At 43.3% G+C, this 24,173-nt stretch overlaps 1 protein-coding gene across 6 annotated transcripts in view; it reads right to left on the reverse strand.

Moving 5' to 3' along the window:
- Nucleotides 1–13,009, reverse strand: part of CSNK1G3 (casein kinase 1 gamma 3) — a 48,353-nt gene extending 35,344 nt beyond the window's left edge. For 3 of the 6 annotated variants that reach the window (XM_028749522.2, XM_077936096.1, XM_028749519.2), the window contains exons 1-3: nucleotides 12,464–13,008; nucleotides 5,941–6,013; nucleotides 2,396–2,827 (exon numbers count right to left, since the gene is read on the reverse strand). In XM_028749522.2, the coding sequence (XP_028605355.1) occupies nucleotides 2,396–2,573 (178 nt within the window). In that variant the 5' untranslated portion in view covers nucleotides 2,574–2,827; nucleotides 5,941–6,013; nucleotides 12,464–13,008. Of the gene's footprint in view, nucleotides 1–2,395; nucleotides 2,828–5,940; nucleotides 6,014–12,463 lie in introns of all 6 variants that reach the window. The other 3 variants (XM_028749520.2, XM_028749516.2, XM_028749521.2) reach the window with 2 other exon arrangements.
- Nucleotides 13,010–24,173: the final 11,164 nt, after the last annotated feature.

Below are 24,173 nucleotides of genomic sequence, written 5' to 3' on the forward strand. Positions count from 1 at the left end.
TGACGTTAAAATGAAATTTGTTTCAATAAAATGTTTCATAGCAATAGTGAAGTATATACACTCAAAACTTGATGTGCCTAAATTTAAAATCCATACTGAGGCATGGAAGCCACACAGTGGCCTTTGGCTGTGTGACTGTTTCAGTATCACTTCTTTCACAAAGTTATTGAGAAGAAACAGAAGGGTACAAATATGATCAGTATTGTCTCCTCATACCTCCAGTTTGATAACTGATCACAGCTTATATAAATGAAATTAGTACACAATACTTGTTGGTCTTTTTTCCCTTCTTTTTTGCATAGACTGTATTTGTTGATTGTATGTGCTTATATTTATAATAAAAGCTCGAACAACCAATGTGATGATTATTCTGCTTCTAAAATTTTGAGCTAGTAACTTAGAAATATAGCAATTAACATATATTTAGCACCATGTTATTTGACTAGTCCAGACATAACAATACTGACATAATAAACCACAAGTTAATTAAGGGCACTGGATTACATGCCCCTTCTTCTCCTGTGCTGCTTCTGCAATTTCTTTAAAACAGTTTCTCCATTATGTGAGAAACAGGGAACTGTAATAATGTCACTTTACTAACTAGAATTGAAGGGTGTCCCAAAGGAAAGTAATCTAGGTCCCAACCTTATAAGTACGAGGACCTGTATGCTAATTGTTCTGCCCTTGCCCCACAGGTCCACAATCTTGGAGAGTGCCACATTATGGACACTGAACCGTACCTCTCCATAGCAACAGGGTAAAGCAGGAAGTGGGAGAACACTGGAACACTGCCATATGCACTACGTGTAGGGGTGTGATGTCAGCCTTGCAGGCACAAAGGCCCACATGGTGGACTGCCCCAAAGAGCAGGGCCTCCCAAAAGGACACAGGTTGCACCACTACCGAGGGGGCAGTGATGTCATGTGCCAGGGAACTATTAAAAAAGAGTTTCTTTCCTTCTTTCAGCAGGCATTGCTAAAATGGTTAAAATACCCTCTTCAGCAGGAGATTCTGAGACACAACCCTACCTGAATCGTGGAGGGGAGAGTGTCTCAAAACCACCTGCAAAATGGGAGGAATTTTCACGAGTGGAAGATGGTGGCTAGCACATGGTGGCACCTGCAGAGAGACTTTCCAGTGTTGCGTTCCAAAAGTTGGGCCAGGGCAAGCAAGTTCAAGACCGTCTTGTCACTGGTCTTAAAGACAAAAGTGGTTCTGGTAAGCCAGCACACTCGGGCAAGATTATTGAAAGTAAGGTTCACATAGGTGTCCATGAACCACCTATGATGCTTTTGTGCTATGCACTCTCACACTCCAGAGGGGCCTGCTGGGAAGGGGCAGTCTGTTTCAATGAAGAATGCTGGCGGGAGGGGGACACTGTGGCTGCAATGGTGGCAAGGAGGGGTAGAAAGATAATGGGAGGGAATAAATAAGAGAGACAGAATGAGAAGGGAGGAGAGAAGGAAGGAGTGAGTAAGTAAATAAATAAATAGAGAGGTGTGAACAATGCCCAGTCCCTTACCCAGCCCTGCACAGCCACCAGTGCAAGGGACCTAGGACTCTACGTGTTAAAAGTTGCCATGGCTGCAGCAGCAGGGCAGGTGCCAGTACAGCCACCCTCTCTCTCCTCCCCATTTTTGGATGAGAGCATGATGCTCAGTTTATGCCCAGTCTTCACAGGCTTTTGCAGAGCACTTGTGATTAATTCCATGGCCCACTAGGGGTCCGCAGCCCACAGATTGGAAACCTCAGAGCTACAGTTCCCCTTTTCAAACATAATGGGGAAAGTGATTTAAAGAAACCATAATAGAAATACTACGGTCAGGCCAGGAAAGCAGTGGGAAGCATACTGCGTCAATGCTGACTCAAGGCTTAAAAAACTTATTATTTAAAATAATAATGAATGAATGAATGAATGAATGAATAGTGTATTAATCCAATACTGTTAAGTCCAAACCTACCCATTCATTAAATAAAATGCATAGCAATTAAAATAAGGGCCAACATGTAAAAAAAGATAGAATGCCACTTCCACTCCTGGAATTCAACACAAATCAAGACCAACGAGGACGGAAGATCCAATGATCCAAAGTTCAATATTCGATATTGTACCCAAAGAGCCAACCTGCAATCTATGTACTCAAATGAATATTTCTACCACAGCATATGGCATGGATTCATTCAAGGGTCCAAAAATTACATTCCCAAGGTATCAGAAATGTACTGCCTTTACACTATGCTGACAAATCTATAGTAACTCACAGCAGTCATAATTCTGTACTATAGTCTAAATGAACAGACCTCATTATTTTGAAATGAAACAAAGTTAACATACAATACAGACTTGAATGTTTCAAAGGCATGTGCATCTACATTTAAATGAGCAGAATCTTACCTAATCGTAGCTCTCCGAAATTGCCACATCCAATTTTTTTTCCAACTCTAAAGTTAGGTCCAACCATTAACACTCCAGAGTTTGAAGAGCTGCTGCCTCGTGGATTGTGACTTGATCGTCCACTAGGCCTTGCCATTCTATCATCCAGTTTGTCCTTGTCTTTCTTTTTGCTATCCATATCAAGTTTACGGTACTCCACTTTGAACTTCTTTCCCCTTTCAAGACAGGCAAGCTCAAATGGGGTAAAGTAGAAATGGACACATCACTAGTTAAGTGCTCCAGCTAGTTACTGTGAGTCAGCAAGCTGCTGCTGGCAGTCACTGCTTGTGTATTCATCCCATTCGCAAAGTATTTTTCCTTCGTAGTTGTTACAGGAAAATATAATCTCAGTAGATCTTCTATCAGCACCATTTACTGGTTTTTAAAGTGCTTCTGTAACAACAACAACAACAACAACAACAACGTTTATTAATCAAGCATGTAAGGACAAAGGTATACAGGTAAATGTATAAATTACATACAGCATATGATTAGAAGTTTACTGTTTATTGGTTCAACAATAAACTCACAAAATATCAGAGTTGTGTGCATGTTGTTAAATGTATCACCTACATGTTACAACACAGTATCTACAAACAAAAATATACGGGTGCGAACAACCAATTAATAAATCTTTGTAAAGTCTAAAACACACAAGTCACGAAATTCAAACTGATCTCTAGAAATGTGCTGAGCTCCAACATTAGTGCACATCAAAATAACACATTAAATAAGTAGACATACCACACACCATAGCACATCCCAAGAGCAGCTAAAGCTCCCCAAGACTAAGTTGCAAAAATCTGCTAAAATTGTTTAATGATTGAGCCATCAGACTGATGGAGCCATTATATAAAAATGCCTACAGTGAACTATTATTTCACTTTAAGTTGCAATAATACATTTTCAAGAACTAGCAAGAATAGGCTTTAAATAATAACATCAATAGCATGCAACAAAGTACAGTGGTATCTCTGGATACGCACACCTTCAGTTGCGTATCCTTCAGGTTGCAAACGAAGCAAACCCGGAAGTATTTTTTTCCGGGTTTCACCACACACACATGTGGAGAAGTGCTCTACCCCACGCACATGCGCAGAAGTGGTCCCTCCAGTTGCAGAAACCTCAGGATCAGACTGGAGCTCCGAACCGGATCGCATCCGCAACCAGAGGTACCACTGTAATATATTATTTCAATGTCCTCCTCTATCCCGCTTTGTGCAAAGCTTTCTATTGTGGACTAATTTTTTTCCCTTTCCTAAAAGGTGTCTGAGATGTTGTAAAATATAATTTTAGAAGGATTCTTTATGTTCACATTACAAAATCTGTTGGACATACATAAATTCTGCAGTACCAAGTGTGAAAGAAAATTATTACAAAAACACTCTTGGATCAAGTGACTTTTTGGGTCAAAAACTGCCAAAAAGTTGAATATCTAAAACACTAACTTTAAAACACTAATTCCCCTACATGCAAAGAAATGCCGAGAGGATGAGACCAATAGTGGGTCCAACAGTCAAGAAGGCAGTTTCTGCATGTGCTAGAGGGAAGTGAGGGGCAGATGGGGCTCTTCAACCTGGGAAGGGAGCCCATCTAGGAGAAGGAAAACTGATCCTAAACCTCTGCTGCCTTGCAGGATAGACCCTACACATATCCAGAATGGAGTCCTTAAGGCGGTTGGCTGGTGCTTTCTACTTCTCCTTCCAGCAACTTCTGCAACCAAGCTGGTGCCAAACAGATTGCTCTGCTCTGGACCACATCAGCAAGGCTGCTGGGCAGCCCAGGACCTCCATACACACTCCCCAGGTTTGAGCGCTGGAAAGGTCACTTTGATGCTGCTAACACAATGATTTGACTCCCTCACCCACTGGGCGCACTCCACTGTCAAGACAGGCAGGTGCCAACAACAATTTAAATCAAGACAAAACAAAATACTAATTACAGAACATCTATCTTCTAGATGAGTCCTCCAGAATGGGAATGAGGAACCTCCAGCTCCTGAACAATACTCTTTGTCACCTCTTTAAATCAATCTCCAGGCCAAACTCAGTGTCCCAAATGCCTCTGGAGAAAGGGAGGTGAATTTAGAGAAGTATCTTGACAGCAAGCTGGATAAATCCTTAATGCCTAACAACGTAGAGCACAACTTACATTTTTTTCCACAGCCCTAATTCTATCCTGTTGTCACTGGAAAGTGTGCTGTTTATAAAGTGCCATATCCCACTGGAATGAAACCCACAAGCTGAATAACTAAGCAGCAGGCATTTGATGAAAGGAAAGTGAATTCTGATATGTGAAGTAATGAGTCATCAAAATGTAACAAGCAGAGACCAATAATTCCAAAAGAAAGAAAACGAGTTTCCAAGTTTTAAATGTTAAATAACCTATTTCTCATCAACAACTGACATCAACACTTGTTTAAAAAGAATAAATATGAAAAAGAGGAAGAAAAACACCACCACCATAGAAGTACTATGATGCTCTGATGCTATTTTCAGATGCTTATCATTACTTTAATTTCATTGCCAATATAAGTAAAAAGGAACAGTTTAGAGTTGGAACTAGATTTCAAATTCCTAGGCAACACCAGATTTTTTTTAAAGGCACCTAGGATTTCTCCTAGTATTACTATAGTATCATGCAGCTTTTTCCATAGTAAATTTGTCTCTGAACTTTTCATCATTTCAAAGCATTGCTTGTTAAAGTTCCACCTTTCCAGCACACCACTTCCTGAAAGTTATGAGAACCAACATCAAATTTCATAGATCCAAAAGCTAGTGATTTTTCTTACTATCATACTGAAACTATTACACAATAATGTGTCTCTTCTTTCCAATCAATTCACTTTGCTTGGCTGTTTCTCTGTATACAATTTTTACAATGAAAGCAGCCCATCTGTTGGCTGCTCATTTTAATTCCCCTCCCCTAAACTCCTAATACATATTCTCCAGACCCTAGACCAGACTTTCTCAACCTTGGATCCCCAAATAATGTTGGACTACAGCCCCGATCACCCTTGCAGGAACAGTTGTGAGGGATGATGGAAGCTGTAGTCCAACAACATGGAGACCAAAGGCTGAGAAAGGATGGGCTAGACATGATTCAGATCTTCCAAATTTAACAAGAAAAAGGGAAAATGTGGTGGATAAATGGAATAAGATTTTAAAAGAAATTTAAAAAGAGGAAAGTAAAAATATACAAAGAAAATAATAACAGATCTATAAAAAGGGAGGTAAACTTTTTTGCTCCTAAAGGCAGCTGGAGGCATCATGCCAGTGGGTGTATCTGGAGCTAGATTGCGATGGGGAGGAAGACAAGTAAAATTCCCAAGTGTCTTCTGTTTGGCACACTCCCCCTTAATAGCAAAATTCAGTTTGGGGGGGCAGCTTGGTCACCCACAGTGGATCACACTTAAGGCCTGCACACATGTGATCTAAAGCAATCACTAATTTTTACACCTGACCATAATTCCTTATAAAGAGACAGAATTTATAAGTCACACTTACCCAATATAATGTTCCAATATTGATACATTTCCCCCCATCACAATTCACACATTGTTTTATTCATAGATGAATTCTGAAAAAAAGAATGAATTTAACATAAGCAATCAATCCAAAGCAATTTTGATGCTGTGACTACTCAAATCCATGTGGCAGATACTGAAAAACACACGAACAATAAATATATTTTCCACAGGAAGTATGGATTATTAAACAGTCATACTTTGGACTCCCTATATACCTTGACTTGCTTCTATTTGCCGATGTCTCCACAAAAATTGAGTATTATGAACAAATACATAGTACATTTAGCCACCTGCCTAGTTGCATTTGGAAATGCATATTTTCACCTGTGCCCTTCTATGAGTGGAAGGCTCTTGGAACTATCAGAGGCCCCTACTAATGGAAAAGGGGAGGCAAATTTTGCCAATTCCCACTTTCTCATGCAACCTTCTGCAACATATTCTACGTTGTTATGAAAGGGTGCCCCAAGGAGATGGAGAGGACTCTAGGAGGAAGAAAGAATTGACAAAAATTGACTCACCCCCACCCTGTTACCAGAGGTGTCCAATGAATCAAAAGCTCTTCTGCAAAGTGAAGGGCACAAGTGAATTCCACCCACTGTCACTAAAAATCAGCTTCCATTTCATAGGTCTAGAAGGGAGTCAATACAACTATAATATTTAAAGAGAGCGCCAGGAAATTACAGGCTAGTCAGATTAACACCAATTTCAGATAAACTGATGGAAAACATTTAAAATGATCAAGCATATAAACGAACAAGTCCTGCTGAAAAACAATCACCATGGTTTCTACTAAGTACTGTCTCTCTAATATGTTATGGTTCTTTGGAGAGCGTCAAAAAGCTTGTTGATAAGTATGATCCAGTACACAATGCATACTTAAATTTTTAGAAAGCTTCTGACCAGGTTTCTCGCCAATGGCTCCTGACTAAATTCACCAGTATGGACTAGGAATTGGCTGAAGAACAGAAACCAAAGAGTAGTAATAAATGTACAGTATTCACAGTGAAAGGATGCAATTAGTGGAGTGAATCAATGACCTGTATTAGGAATAGTGCTTTTAAATATGTTCATAAACAAACTGGAGTTAAAAATTAGTAGTGATTTAGCTTTTGTTTCTCCAAATAATGTAGTGTCACCCACAAATCTGGCTAACTAAGAAGAGCTCAGAAAGGATCTCTCTGAACTATATGAAATGAACAGAACCAAAACAAGTTAAAATGCAGTTCAAAGAAAGAGTAAAGTGATACAGATGGCAGAGATCCTAACTTCACATATAGGGTCTGAATTTGCAGTGGTTTATCATAGAAGAGCTCTTTGGGTTATGATAGATAGCTCAATGAAAATGTTACCTTTGTGTGTGTGTGTGTGTGTGTGTGTGTGTGTGTGTGTGTGTGGCAACTGTGAAAAATGCAAACTCTATGTAAGCTATTAGGAAGCGATTAAAAACAAAACTGCTAGTAACAAAAACCCTTTATACAAAGTTATAGTGTGGCCATGCAGTCCTTGGAACATAATGTACAGTTTGGGTCACAACATTCTCAGAAAAGATATTGTATAAGTAGAAAAAGTATAGAAAAAGCCAACCAAAAGTATCTGAGGGCTGAATCAACAGCCCTATAAGGCTACATGGGGGAAATGAAAATGGGATGGTTATGAGAGAAATTCATAAAATCATGTATGGAGAAAGTGGATAAAAAGGATGTTTCTCCCTCATAATACTAGACTCAGGGGCCATACAATGAAACTGACTAAACATGGAATGAGAACAGACAAAATGAAGTATATCGTCACACAGCGCATAATTTATGCAATTCACTGCCACAGTACATGGTGTTAGCCATTAGTAAATTGCTGTAAAAGGTAGTCATAGAATTCATGAGGGATAATCCTATCAACTGCTTCTAGTCATGACTGCTATCCAGGTTCATAGAAAATGGTGATTCAGAACTATTAAGCTTCATTCAGGTGGTCTGTGGTGTGCCTGTGGATTTGTGTTTGAAGACTAGTACATACAGTACATTCAATACAGTGGTACCTTGGTTTAAGAACAGTCCAGTTTAAGAAAGATTCGGTTTACAAACTCCACAAAACCGGAAATAGTGTCCCAGTTTGAGAACTTTACCTCGGTCTAAGAATGGAATCCGAACGGTGGAAGGGCGGTGGCGGCGGGAGACCTCATTAGGGAAAGTGCGGCTCAGTTTAAGAACGGACGTCCGGAATGGATTACGTTCATAAACCAAGGTACCACTGTACTCACATTGATTTTAAATGTACTTTAATTGCTTATATTGTTTTTTTATTATATTACAATTTTGATTCTATGAAAGGCAATACAGGTAACTCACAACTTTCACGGAGGCTAGGTTCTGGGGTGCCAAAATCGCATATAGTCAAAAACAACTCCTTGGAACTGCTCCCACACAAGCATCTTACCTTCCACAGCTAGCACACCTAGCAGGTCTTACCCCCACCCCAAGCATCACAGAGCACTTTTAAGCTCTCTGCTTTGCTCACCAAGCTCTGAAATATCTCACAGGGTCTCACAGAAGCCTCTCAGAGCCCAGTAAGCAAGTATGAGACCTTAAAAGATCTTTCCAGTCCAGGAAAACCCTGCACAAAAAAGAGCATTTTAAGCCCTCCGCCTTCCATGCATTTAATTTGTGTGATTTCAACCAGCTGGTCTTCAACCGTGTAAAGTTGAAATTGCACAAGTTAAATGCGTATAAGTTGTGGGTTATCTGTACAGTATATAACTAATAAAAGCAATAAAAATAAAATCAGAAATCATACAGCATCTAGCACAGTGCATTGCAATTGCTACAACAGGCAGAAATCATTAAGTGGTCCACCAAGACCCTCAGCAAGTTTCAAATGGCCTATGGGGGAAAGGTTTGGGAACCACTAGTCTAACACCACCTACAGACAGAGGTACTGAAAAAAACACACACACACACACACACACACACACACACACACACTTGGACATCTCCCTATTTCAGCACCTTTCCCCTTGAATTTATCCAGCACTGGAGTTCCACTGGGAAGGAAAACTCTAAACCTGAGAGTGGTATGTTACAAGCTGTAGAGGTAAGAGTTGTATGTGGCAGAATGGTTCAGCAGCACACATGCCCTAACACTGCATTACATTACATTGCACACACTTTAAATGTAGTTAGGGAACAGATCATATATTTGGAAGACATGGGCCTTCTGCCATCACTTAGCGTCATGCCACTTTAAGCAAGCCAGTGTGACACACTCTTCTGGGTGAAACACTTATCAATCATTGAATATTCCATTAGGCCAGGCATGCCTTTCTACTGGTAAGTAGCCTACTTTTTCAACTGTATCATGGTGTATGTGGTGTATTCCGTACATTTATGGAATGTAAACATTGTCCTTTTACATAAGGAGCGCAGTGGCAATTCCGCCTTACAATAGCGTTCTGATTTGGTTTAGGCTCAAAGTTGTCAAGTGATTTCAGTTAATTTGCCACATTTAATCCCAGCACTCTGTCCACCACTGATCTGCCTATGCAGCGATCAAACAATGGGCAAATATTAAGCTTCTCTGTTACTATTCTAAATAATGCTTTTTCTAAAAATAAGTAAATCACAAGTTAACTCATATAGAAAATTGTGATTCAGAACTATCATCATAGCAATATGTTGATAATAAATGCACGCAGAGAAAATATAAAGTATTTAATAATATACATTGGCACTTTAGCATTTCTGGCACTCTACAGAGTCGATATTTACAATAGCATACAATACAATGATTCAAGTGGGTTTTTATGATGTATATGTCTGCATGTGTCGAATGAGATCTCTGTAGATCTGAAGCTCTCACTCATTTCTCCATACAAATAAGATTAGCATGCCTACCAAAGTCAGCAGTATGCAGAGGTAGTTTCTGGAAATGTTAATAAGCTAACAATCTTATGCATGTCTACTGAGAAGTCCTAATGAGTTCAATTGTACTTACTCCAGGTGAATATCGTGCACAGAATTCTATAGCTAAATCATAACTTGGGGGGTGAGACAAAGAGATAAATAATCACTATGGATGAGAGCTGGACAAAAAAACCTGACTATGACATTTCACTTACACACACTGAATGATAGGCAACAGCAAAGTTTTGCTTGAACCCTTTTGTAGAAAAATTAAGTTATGCAGCAAGTATTCTTCTAAGCAATTACTGTGAGGTGAGCCTGCCTGACAATGTTTTTAGCCAATGAGAAGTCAGAGCTGTGATGATAAGCAAGTTATTTGACTCCAAGGCAACAAGAATTGCTGATGGGGGGTCCTAAAGAGGTGCTGTTTTCAATTCGCATTGGGTGCACTTTAGAGGCTTCTGTCTTATTTCCTAGTCCTCAGAATCACCATAGTTTACCCTTCCTTTTCCCCTAGCAACCAGGATGAATCTTTCCCATGGGTGGATTCATCTGAGATCAGGTAGTCCCTAGAAGTTGTTTTCTTAAAATACTACTAGTTTCTTATGTCACTGTTGCATGGCCAAGCCTCTTCTTGTATGAAAATATAATTCTGGGAAAAGCTTCACCAAGACTGTACTGTCCAACTGTCTAGTTTCTACAAAGTTCAGATTGCTTTCCAGTTGCTCTTGCTTCATGCCTTTGTAGTTTGGTGAGCATTTGAGGTGAGGTGATGAAACAAGCCAAAGTTAGAGGAGAGTGATGGGTTCGGATGTAACACCCAGCCATAGTTGAATCACACCAAAGTTCACAAGCCAACCATAGATTCTGACTGTGGTTTGTTGGCAGCAAACAAACCATACTTAAGCTGTTGGGCAGGATTAACACATAATGCCACACTATAGTTTAATAAACCATGGTTTTATGTGAGAACTACAGGCCAAAGTTTCATTATTCCAAGACTCTAGTGCTAGTATCTGTTCTGCAGAATTGACTCAACCATTACTTTTCAAGATTACTTCATGCTACACTTTCACCAGAATACCCTCAATTTTTTAAAGCATCAGTTTCAGAAAATATGCAAGGCAGCTCCATAACTTGTAAGAGCAAAAAAATGATATGCACAAAGAAGCCCTAGCACTAAGCAAAAGGAAAATCCATAATTGATATTTATCTGTATAATTGTTTGATAAGAATGTATTATTTTGATTTCTGGTATTTCTTGAGATCCCACATACAGCAAGTAAATTACTGAGGACTGAAGCTTTTTCAAAAGACAAAGAAGTAGTCTTTAAGCCAGCTTGACATTTCACACAAAGTTTTTATGCACTGAGGTATATGACATGCAAAAATTACAGGTAGAAATTTTTAATTGGACAGGCCTTCAGCTGAACCCATGCTGCATTTAAAGCGTATAAACTTTTGAGGGAGAAATAAAATATTCACCTTAAGTACCCTATAGTGTTTGCCATTCGCTCTTACTGACTATTCAGTAGCCAGCACAGTAGCTTAATTAACCAATCTTCCAAGCAGAGGCATAGGAGCAGGCCTACAGAAAAGAGACCTCTTAAGTATTGTTTACAAGGCTGCAATCAATTATTTGCAGCTACGGAAAATGCCCAGCAGCCGAGAAAGAATAAATATGGGCCTTACAGGAAATGGGCATTGCATTCAAGTACAAGGCTCGGCCATCCACATGGACCATCCTACCTTTGTATACTGGGGAGGTGGGGAAGGGAAAGGCAACCACCACCACCACACAGCAACACAAACCGCACACATGCGGCATCGTGGTAATAAATCCCGTCTGTTAAGGGCTGGTCCCTCCTAGGGAAGAGATTAGGTTGCTAATTCCCTTCTGCTTTCTGGTTGGAGGAGCAGGCAACCCCGCTAGCCTTCGCCCTCGTCGCCCCTGCCTCCCACCCCCATTAACACTCCTCCGCAAGGCGATGGGCAGATGCGCCAGTCTGTGTGCCTGTGTGTGTGTGTGTGTGTACGTACCACTGCTACCCTCATGTATTATGCACATACACACAATTCCACCCCCACATGCACACACACAAAATACGCACACTGATGGTGGGGGGGGGATGGAAATCACACCACACTCCCATACACAGCACAACAACAGACTGACTCACGGCGATGAAACCCACGTATATAGATAGCGCTCGTTGTCCCCACCCTTATAAGCTCCAGTTGGGACGCGGGTTTCGGAGCGAACCTCCCTTGTGGAAACACAAAACAGGCTCCGGGAGTCCCAGCCACCCGCAAGGTACGAGATTCCCCCTTCCCCCCCATAAAAAAAACACACACACACATACAACACTCCACCCTTCTCCTCACAAAAGCAACATGCCTCCCAATCCAACAGGCGAGGCAGGGCCCCAATCCCGCCACGGCCATATTTCTACCACCACCTTCTCCACCTCCCATTGTGTACCGTTCAAGGAGGAGGACCCCCCCCCTTTCCACAAACCTCCACAGGAACCCCGCGCCGCCAACCGCCAACCCGGCCCCATCACACACACCCGCGCGCGCCTGGCTCTCGTGAGGCGGCCGTACCTTGAGGGAAGGAGGGAGGTCTCGCGCGCGGGGAGAGGTCGCGGCCGACTCCGGCCTTGTCCTTCTCTCTCGCTGTGGCGGCGGCTGAGGAGGAGGGGGAGGGGCGCAGGTGCCTCGCGGGGGCAGCAGGAACCGGGAGGGAAGAGAAGGAGGAGGAAGGAAGGAAGGTGGCGCTGCTGCTGGCGCTGCTGCTGAGGCGGCGAGCGGGCGAAGGGAGGCGAGAAAGGCAGAGAGAGAGAGAGGAAAGAGGGAAGGGGAGGAGTCTCCGCGGCTCCTGGCCGGCGCAGGGAAATAAAAGAGGGCGGACGGCGCTTTCGCGGGGTCGACAACAGGCGCCACGGAGCCGTCGCCTCTCCTGAGGGAAAGATGGGAGAGAGAGAGAGAGAGAGGGCGAAAGACTGCCGGGAGGTGAGGGACCAGCGGCGGAAGTCACCCCTGTGGCGGCGGCGGCGGCAAGCGGAGGCGGCCTCCCGCCTCGCTCCCGTTGCCCCGCCTCGCAGGCAACGGCCGCAGTTAGCTGCGCCGGCCGGCGGCCTGGGAGGGGCGGGGCTACGCCGAAGTGGGCGGAGACGCGCCCACGAGCCAGCCGGCCATGAGGAGGGCTTTTTTTTTTGTTGTTCTCTCTTCAACCCCCACCCCTCCCCCTCAAAAAAAAAAAACTCCCCTCCCCTGCCAACCTCGAATTCGTAGGCAAAGTGGGCGGTGCCCGAGGGCGGGGGAGGTGAGTGACGCAAAAGAGGGAGGAGCTTCTGGGGCGAGCAGGGCCGTGAGAGAATCCGCGGCGGGGGCAGGGAAAGGGCACACGAGCTGGTTGGGTGGAGTCTCTTCTCCGGGAGCCGCCTCTCTCTCCTCGCCTTGAGGGATGGGCGTCGCGGCCAATCAGCAAGCGCGCAGGGAGGACGTAGGCAAGGTGCTGCGTTACGAGGGAAGCGGTGGGAAAGTGTGGGTTCCGTGGGAGGCGTGCAGTGGTTGCGATGACTTTTACCCGGCAGTGCAAGAAGCCTCTGGCTCCGTTTGTGCTGCTTGTTTGGAAGTGTCCCAAGTAACCAGCCTTCCTATGGTTGGTGGTCAGCCAGTTCCTACTCAAGAGTAGACCCACTGAAGTTCTGAAGAGAGGGAGGGAAGTTCTCTATCAACTCTTTATCATGTTCATGGTTACCTCAAAAGCTCCAAATTTTTTAAGCTTTCCTCACTGGGGAGTTGCTCCAATCCCTCGATCATTTTGGGAGCCCTTTTCTGAACCTTTTCCAGATCTACTATACTGTGATCGCCGAAGAATTGATGCTTTTGAATTCTGGTGCTGGAGGAGACTCTTGAGAGTCCCATGGACTGCAAGAAGATCAAACCTATCCATTCTGAAGGAAATCAGCCCTGAGTGCTCACTGGAAGGACAGGTCGTGAAGCTGAGGCTCCAATACTTTGGCCACCTCATGAGAAGAGAAGACTCCCTGGAAAAGATGGAGGACAGAAGGAGAAGGGGACGACAGAGGACGAGATGGCTGGACAGTGTTCTCGAAGCTAACAAAGGTCCGTATAGTTAAAGCCATGGTTTTCCCAGTAGTGATGTATGGAAGTGAAAGCTGGACCATAAAGAAGGCTGATCACCAAAGAATTGATGCTTTTGAATTATGATGCTGGAGGAGACTCTTGAGAGTCCCATGGATTGCAAGAAGATCAAACCTCTCCATTCTGAAGGAAATCAGCCCTGAGTGCTCACTGGAAGGACAGATCATGAAGCTGAGGCTCCAGTACTTTGGCCACCTCATGAGAAGAGAAGACTCCCTGGAGAAGACACTGATGCTGGGAAAGATGGAGGGCACAAGGAGAAGGGGGCGACAGAGGACGAGATGGTTGGATAGTGTTTTCGAGGTTACCAGCATGAGTTTGACCAAACTGTGGGAGGTAGTGGAGGACAGAGGTGCCTGGCGTGCTCTGGTCCATGGGGTCACGAAGAGTCGGACACGACTAAACAACTAAACAACAACAAACAACAACAAAATCCTTTTCTGAGATGAATAGAACTGAGAACAGTATTCCAAGTGTGGCTGTGCCATAGTATTATGATATTGGCAGTTTCGTTTTCATTCCCTTTCCTAATGATCACTAACACTGAATTCAACTTTTTCGCTACAACCCCAGTGTTTCATTCCTGGGCTGTCGCCATCAGTTGAGACCACGTTAGCATACATGTGATGAAATCAGGATTTTTTTTGCCCCAGTGTACACCACTTTATACTTGCTTACATTGAACTGCATTTGCCTTTTACTGCTCATTCACCCAGTTTAAAGATCTCTTTTTGGAGTGCCTGACAATCCCTTTTTTATTTAACCATCCTGAACAATTCAGGCACCCTACTACTCACCCCTAACTCTAGGTGATTTATAAACAAGTTGTAAGCCACAGGTCCCAGTACCAGACCTTTAGGGTCTCCACTTTCTGCACCCTTCTGTTGGGATAATTCTCTGCTCCTACTCTGCTTCCTGTTCTGTAACCAATTGTAATAAAGGTGTTAAGTTGGGTGCCAGACTTCTAACTCCTGGATCCAGCAAGTGTTAAAAGCTCAAGCCAGGTTAGCATCCTGGGTGATGGGCCATTAAGAGAACCAAGGATCAAGGGCTTTTGCAAGATGGCAAATGCGTAGGGACCCCTTCCCTCAACAGATAAAGCCAGAATTTTAGGGTGTGACCCTAGATGCAAAAGCTGCAGGCTGGGAAGGAAGAGAAGTAGAGCAATGACTGATTTCTGTTTGAATCCAAGGCTGTTGTTATATAGAAATAAGACCCTGTAGGGTTACTGTATTTTCTGGTGTATAAGACTACTTTTTAACCCAGGAAAATCTTCTCAAAAGTCGAGGGTTGTCTTATACGCCAGCTACAGCAGCAGTTCCTGCAGCAACTCCCCACCAAAGGATAAAACGACAGCAAATTAAATCAGAGGACACCAAACTCTCTAGATGAAGCAGAAATACGCTTGAAAATTGGCCCCAGAAGCCCCCGGTCACTGAGACGTGGAGCGGATTTCTGAACCGGACTGGAGACTGGTTTTTTTATTTTTATTTGGTGTGCGTTGGAAGAGGGATAGTCTTATACTGCAAGTATATCCCAAACTCTATATTTTAACTGGAAAAGTTGGGGGGGGTGTCGTCTTATACGCCCAGCCGTCTTATACGCCGGAAAATATGGTATATTGGCTCAGGTAATATTTATGTATAAATAAACCATCTAATGCTATGGGAACTCTGTTGTGAATGGCAGTGGAGTTACCAGTAATAATTGAGCATGGTGACTGACGGTGGTGTTAGGTCTTTTTTTGATGCTGGAAGTATATATACCATGTTACACTTAACTATTAGCACCTAGATGACAGGTGATCTTCTAGTACTATTGGATAAAAGTTTCTGTACAAACAGCGTAATATTTTATCTGAGAAGTTTCTATTGGTTGTTTTCAGCCTGTTCAATTTACAAGTATTACCCTAAAGAACATCCTTTAGGACCCAAAATGCATCTTCTTCTTTTTAATGCAAGACTGCAAACCATTCAGTTCTTTGGTTTCACAGCAAGGACATTTTGTTTATTGATTTTGAAAAACAAATAGGCTTCTTTTCTGTTCCCCAAAGCGTGTAAAATACTGCTAAATACCCAACAGTAAAATAACGAGAATAAAAATAATAGAAATTTCCATATTTATACAGCAATTTTGCTGGTTGTTTTATGATGTTTTGGCAGCATTGCCTACATACCAACTGCAAAATAAATTAAGCTCTTTTTGTCTAGAAAATAATTTTAGTAGAAATCTCTTTAATACTCCATCTGGGGGTTTTCTTAAATTAATTATTTCCTTGTAGACTGGTTGAATACAGTCTAGAAATGAATATAACGTGCAAATTACATTTATCACAAGCTCCACATATATTTCAGGGTGTTCAACTATTTGTCTTCATAACAGTCAATATTCAGCAGGCAGTTTTGCTCCTGCCTACTTCTGCTTACTCATCGCATTTTGGCCTTGCAGTGTATCAAGAGAAGAAAAAGTCAGTATCGGAAGGATATAATTCAGGAGTGCTCAACTCAATTTTTTTTACTAAAGACTGCCACATTTTTATGCTGACCACAAACTATTACAATGTTAACTGTGGAGTTTTTCTTTTTAAACCATTCTCTCAAATGCCTTTTTTTCCCCTGATGGTGCTCCACATAGCACAAATCTGTCTAAATTGCACCTTTCCGCTTACTCCTTCTCCACTCCATCGTCTGGCATCTATGATCAATTACACACATACATTTAAGCACACTCAACACATGTTTAAAGCACATGGCTTCCTCCAAAGAATCGAGGGAACTGTAGTTTGTTAATGGTGCTTGGTACTGTTAATCTGTGTGAGAGAAATTGGAAGTTCCTGGGATTCTACAAGGGAAGCCATGTGCATACAGCATCCTTCTTAAAGGACTGTCTCACACTTTCCCCTCCATGAATCCATACAGTGGTACCTCGGGTTACAGACGCTTCAGGTTACAGACGCTTCAGGTTACAGACTCTGCTAACCCAGAAATATTACCTCGGGTTAAGAACTTTCCTTCAGGATGAGAACAGAAATCGTGCTCCGGCGGTGCGGTGGCAGCAGGAGGCCCCATTAGCTAAAGTGGTGCTTCAGGTTAAGAACAGTTTCAGGTTAAGTACGGACCTCTGAAACGAATTAAGTACTTAACCTGAGGTACCACTGTACTGCCCAGCAGTCTGCAGCCACCTTCCTTTAGTTTTTCCAATGAGGGCATCTTCACTCCATCTCTTTCCAGTTCATCATGCTTCTGTTAGTTCCTTCAATCACATTTGTGTTTTTGGCAGTCATCTCAATCACTTCCACCTTATTAGTGAGCTAGTTTGGTGTTTTAAAAAAATTGATATACGGTAAATGGAAGCCAGTCTTTTGTTCATAAACAAAAATGTCCAAATATTGGTTCCTTCAAAACAACTTCTTTGTTTTGCAGCGATTTCTAACTTGTTTCCATGATTTCTTGCAGGGTGTTTTGATATCTCTCTTGTCAATTCCCACCTCACTTTGCCATTCCTGAAAACTTCACGTACCCTTATAAGTATCATCACTTGTTTTAAAAATCATCTGCCCCATTCTTGCTGGGGGATTCCCATTTAAAATTTTGTATACCTTTATATAAAGAAATATTGCATTTAAACTAAAGCATGTGGATTATGAACATGATATCCTTTTTTGCAATAGTTCACCAAAACCAAGAGCTCATCCATACTCACTTAAAAAATCCAGATTTTCAATCATCGCTTTGTCCTCACACTGCCCAGAACCAAGTGGTTTGTGTATGGGCTATTTTTAAAACCCGGATCTTCTGTGTCCATCTCCCCCTTATTTATCATTAATATCTTCACCTCTAACCCTGTCTCCATGGAAACTGCTCTTACCTATTGAAGTGAGCATGCTCGACGGAACCTTTTTTCTCCACCTCCAGGACATGCACAGATTAATCTGCAGATCTATTTATTGGAAAATAAAATAACTTCCCTAACAACTATATGTGCACAAAGTGGGTGATGTGCAGTTTAACACTCTATTGATGCCAGAGGACTCAAGAGAAAGGATCGATATTAGTGCATGTTTAAAAAAAGTTTTTTGTTTTTTTTTTAAAAAGAGTGTTTCATTAATGTTGTAGTAAGGCAGTATGGGACGCGGGTGGCGCTGTGGGTTAAACCACAGAGCCTAGGACTTGCCAATCAGAAGGTCGGCGGTTCGAATCCCCGCGATGGGGTGAGCTCCCGTTGCTCGGTCCCTGCTCCTGCCAACCTAGCAGTTCGAAAACACGTCAAAGCGCAAGTAGATAAATAGGTACCACTCCGGCAGGAAGGTAAATGGCGTTTCCGTGCGCTGCTCTGGTTCGCCAGAAGCGGCTTAGTCATGCTGGCCACATGACCTGGAAGCTATCTGTGGACAAATGCCGGCTCCCTCGGCCAGTAAAGCGAGATGAGCGCCGCAACCCCAGAGTCGGTCACGACTGGACCTAACGGTCAGGGGTCCCTTTACCTAAGGCAACATCAATCAATTCCAACAAAACTCACAGAGTGTTACATGCTTATATTGGTCACAAAAAAGAAAGAAAAGGAGCAAGGAAATTGTCAAATAACTAAATCATTGAACACATTGCCAAGGCCTCAACTATCCATGACATAGCATCTCCATAAGTAAGCATTGATACCTGGAGGTCTCACATTAACATCACTTCTATTTGTATAACTGATATATGATTGTGTTTAGTTTGGCTTTTAAGAACCCCCCCCCTTTTTTTATTATTATTAAATGCTTGGCAAAAGACAGATCCCAAACTTTTTTAATGCTCTTGGGTTGGATCCAGAGCTGTGTTTAATAGAGCTCTACTAGCTAGATGCTCCATTAGGAGGAAGAGGTGGTTTTCAAACAATGCTTCTTCCCCTATTCCTCTGCCCAAAATCCATTCTGGTGGTGATAGAACTGTCAGAAGAAGAAGGGGCTGCCAAAATCACTGCTGACCCATCCTCCTGCAGGTAAAGGGACCACTGACCATTAGGTCCAGTCGTGACCAACTCTGGGGTTGCGGCGCTCATCTCACTTTATTGGCCAAGGGAGCCGGCGTACAGCTTCTGGGTCATGTGGCCAGCATGACTTAGCCGCTTCTGGCGAACCAGAGCAGCACACAGAAACGCTGTTTACCATCCCGCTGGAGCGGTACCTATTTATCTACTTGCACTTTGACATGCTTTCAAACTGCTAGGTTGGCAGGAGCTGGGACTGAGCAACAGCTCACCCCGTCGCGAGGATTCGAACCGCCGACCTTCTGATCGGCAAGTCCTAGGCACTGTGGTTTAACCGAAAGTGCCACCCGCATCCTGCAGGTGGGGGCATCTAATTAGCTGACAGGGCGCATGAGCGTAGCCAGGGTTTTCGTTGGGACGGCAGGACTTTGTTAGGGGGGACAGGACTCTTGTTAGTGGGGGGGCAGAACCGATGTGATTGGTCAGTTAAGTGTTTTTATTGTTTTACTTGATCTTGGGGGGGGGGATCTGCCCCTCCGCCACCCCCTGGCTACGCCCATGACAGGGATTCTTTGCGCAGACCTTCCTTCATGGAGACAGGTGTCCAATCTTTGGGTATTTGAAATTCTCCTAAGAGAGGCAGAAATAGACAGAGAGCAGATAAACATGGTTTATTGTTGAAATATACTCAGAGTCGCAAAGTGATTTCATGCTCTTGATTCAGCTCATAGTGGTGAGGAGGAATGAATGAAAGTCCCCTCAAAGTATCTGCTTTATATACATTATTTACACACTGGGCTGCACATGATTGGCTAATTCTGGAATTCTACTGTAAGCCAATCAGGTTGTGGATTCACTTATATCTGGAGCATGATTGGGTGGTTCCTGCCAACCAATCATACTGCTGCATTGTTCTAGGACCAATCAGACTGCTGCATTCTGAATCCTATTGTTCTAGGACCAATCAGACTGCTGCAGTTTGGATCCTATTCAACTCAGTACATAACACCTGTTAAGCAAGACTTAACTTGCTAGCTTTGGAGCGGAGGTACATCCTATAATTAGAATACTAAAGTGGGGTACCAGACACTCTTTTTCTAGAAAAATAGCAATACACACACATCCTGAGCCTAAGATGGAGGCGTTCACAGCATTAACAGCCGAAGAAGGTCTTGTTTCCCCCATTCCTGCAGCCTTGGATTCAAACAGAACTCAACCATCACCCTGTCTCTCACTCTCCCCAGCTTGCTGCTTTTCTTCTTCTCAAATATCTGTTCTTAACTCTGTCTTTGTCCTTCTAATGATCCATGAGTTGATCGATTTGCCGCCCTCACACAGATCTCCTTCCTTTGTTCCCCATAATGGCCCATCGCCTAGGCAATCACTCCCCCAGGAGGCTAACCTGGCTATTTTGATAATTAGAAGGGGGTCCGGGCATTAGAAGGGTCTCAGCACACAGCCTACTCCCCACCGCCAACGCATAACAATAAAATAATTGAGATAATACTTTGAACTTACCATGAAGTTACTCAGAAGCACCCACTGCATTCATTTGTACAGCTTCAGAGAGAAATCACTTTCTATTCTGAAGTGTAGCTTGCTTTTCTTCTGGGGTACAAGCAGCTGCAATGCAAGCTTCAAAGCAGCCGCCAGCTGTAGAAATGGCTTTCTACTGCTCATGCGTATCTTTTTCTTGGATTGTGGCCAATATCAGGGCAGCGCAAGTAATGTGAAACCTTGATACATAAAGCTCAAAAGTGCATAATAGGCAGGAGCAGCAACGAATGCATGTAAATACAGTGGTACCTCGGGTTAAGTACTTAATTCGTTCCAGAGGTCCGTTCGTAACCTGAAACTGTTCTTAACCTGAAGCACCACTTTCGCAAATGGGGCCTCCTGCTGCTGCCGCGCCACCAGAGCCCGATTTCTGTTCTTATCCTGAAGCAAAGTTCTTAACCTGAAGCACTATTTCTGGGTTAGTGGAGTGTGTAAGCTGAAGTGTATGTAACCTGAAGCATATGTAACCCGAGGTACCACTGTAATCAGAAAGTTTAAAACTCTAGGCAGGAGATAAAAGGTAAAGGAGCCCTGAAAGTTAAGTCCAGACACGAACGACTCTGGGGTTGTGGCGCTCATCTCACTTTACTGGCTGAGTGAGCCGGCGTTTATCCGCAGACAGTTTTTCCGGGTCATGTGGCCAGCATGACTAAGCCGCTTCTGGCGAAACCAGAGCAGCGCACAGAAACGCCCTTTACCTTCCCGCCGGAGCGGTACCTATTTCTCTACTTGCACTTTGACGTGCTTTCGAACTGCTAGGTTGGCAGGAGCTGGGACCGATCAATGGGAGCCCACCCTGTCACGGGGATTCGAACCGCCAACCTTCCGATCGGCAAGCCCTAGGCTCTGTGGTTTAGACTACAGTGCCACCCACGTCCCATGTACAATGGAAGCTTACCCCGTCGCGGAGGCAGGAGATAATATGCTGCAATTGGAAGAGCGGCTACAATACATTCCATACTCATGTACGTGCTGATTAAATCAGTGTACTTTTCAGTGGAGTGCCTCATTGTCAGATGTGTGTGACTGCTTTTGAAATAAATTCAGAAACCCAGAAGTACCCAGGCTGGAAGAGCAAATACAACTGGGTAAATATTAATCAACTCTCCTTTTTAAAAAAAATAATAATAAATATGGAAGACGGTAACTTTCTGCCTCTTATGCTCATATTATTTCTGTGGGTCTCTGGTCTTGGTTTGGCATCCCAAATGTATACAGCCAAAATTGGGCATTTTTCAGTTCTATTGATTTCAGTGGAAGAGTTCAACACATTCTTACGTCTATTTCACTGGAACCAATGGAACCCAAAACTACTTAATTAATCATGCCCATATATATATTTTAAGGCACCAGTTTGGTACCTCTGGGTATACTTTTCAGGTCTTCCCTACATTCTGGTTGATTTCAGCAAAAGCTCCTGAGAAAAAACAGCAGTAAGCTGGTGAATTCTGTGGAAACTTCCAGGCCTGTTTATTGGGCATTCATCCTGATTTCTTTGCACAAAGGCTATATGATGCTCACCTACACATCCATTCAGATTTGTTTGTGCAGAGGATATGTGACATTGCATCAAGAAAATGTTAAGCCACACCTTCTAGTCCATTTTCTGGTCACTTAAAGTAAAGGGACCCCTGACCATTAGGTCCAGTCGTGACCAACTCTGGGGTTGTGGCGCTCATCTTGCTTTATTGGCCAAGGGAGCCGACGTTCGTCCGCAGACAGCTTCCGGGTCATGTGGCCAGCATGACTAAGCCGCTTCTGGTGAACCAGAGCAACACACAGAAACGCCATTTACCTTCCCGCTGGAGCGGTACCTATTTATCTACTTGCACTTTGTGCTTTCAAACTGCTAGGTTGGCAGGAGCTGGGACCGAACAACAGGAGCTCACCCTGCCGCAGGGATTTGAACCGCCGAACTTCTGATCGGCAAGTCCTAGCCTCTGTGGTTTAACACTTACCTTATCGCAAAAATTCTGATTTCTCTTTTTCTTTTGGGGGGAACTGGATGTGTTCTACAAGAGTGCCAGGGTGTGCAGTCTACTTTAACTGTACAACCAAAGCCTTTTGAATATAGCAGGTCACCTTTTTCCAAAACATGGAGCTTAACGTGCAGATATCCAGCGGCACTGAGGTAAAGCCCTGCTATTATTTCCAGTAATCCTTTGATAGAAATTATATATATTTTTAAAAGATAAGAATTAAAAGATTAGGACTGCTGTGGAGAACCACCCACATATGCCAACCCTGTCCCCATCCAGCTACAACAGGAGAAGACCAAAGCAACAACTGGTTGAAAAGAGGGGAATGAGGCCTATAAGAAGCCTTGGGCAATTTTAAATGCCTTGGGGAGACAGGAGAGGGAAACTCTGGAAGGGATGGCATAGATGCAAGGCGAAGGGGGGCAGCTAATCAGCAAAGCAGTGGCACTGACAGGTTTGTGACAGAAACCACGTACTGGTTCTCTGAACCAGTAAGCCTAAGTAGCCACGTCCTTGTGCACATTACTGACTCAAAACACAGCAAGGCCATTTCCCCCATTGCATTTCAAGTTGCATTTTTAGATTGCTGTAGAGAAAAGGAAGGGGATAGGGATATCTTCACTCAAGGCACATTGCCTTATTTGTTTCCCCGTGCCCGCAAACTCCTATCCAACAATGTTGTCATCTGCGCATACACAACATGTCTGAATGTAGACCCCCCCCCCCAGCTGAACCGCAACCTATGTTTTCATATTGGATAGAAGCTGGTTTGGGGGGAAAGGCATCAAACCAGGGTGTTTCTCAAGAAACTACAGGATACGTATGGATTGTGGCTGATGTCATGTGTACTTGGCTTGACATACCAGTGATGGGAGCGCAGCGAAGCCGGAGTAAATGGTAATGTGTACACAGCCAAAGTTGCCACTCCAAGAAAAGGATAGGGGAGTCAAATGAAGTCTGGAGGAGGAATCTATAACTATTCTAGTCAGGTGGGAGGCACTTATAAGCAGCCAGCACTCTCTCTGGTTTAAGCAAACCTCTCTCTATCCCCCAAACTCAATGTCTTGGGATTCCATTGGCTTTATGGAGATGAGAGCCTTAACCCCTTATGACTACTGTCATTGCTCTTCCATGATACAAGCAACAGGAGGGCATGAGATGTCAACCCCACTTCCCACTTATCAGGAAAACTCCAAACAGGAATCAGAAGAGAAGAAAATTAAAACTGAATCCTTAAGGAATTACCCTTGGGGAGGAGTAGGAATTGGCCTCTGATTAGATGCCTCAGTTGCCAGGATTGGGCCTGAGGAGGGATGTTGAGACAGTACCCACTGATGCAACTTGGAGAGCTATTATTATTATTATTATTATTATTATTATTATTATTATTATTATTATTTCATTCATACCCCACCCATCTGGCTGAGTTTCCCCAGCCATTCTGTGCGGCTTCCAACAAAATATTACAATACAATTAAACTTATCTTGCAAGCTGCTGTCTTCTGGAGTGAGTGATGGAAGAATGGTTGACATCCTCTTACCAGGGGATAGTTGTCGAAACAGCAATCCAACTGGACATTCCTTCTGCCACTGCCTTTACAGCTAACTATTAAAAACTGTTCTAGTTAAGCGAACTCTTT

Source organism: Podarcis muralis, chromosome 11, assembly GCF_964188315.1.
Source record: "Podarcis muralis chromosome 11, rPodMur119.hap1.1, whole genome shotgun sequence".
NCBI classification, from domain to species: Eukaryota; Metazoa; Chordata; class Lepidosauria; order Squamata; family Lacertidae; genus Podarcis; species Podarcis muralis.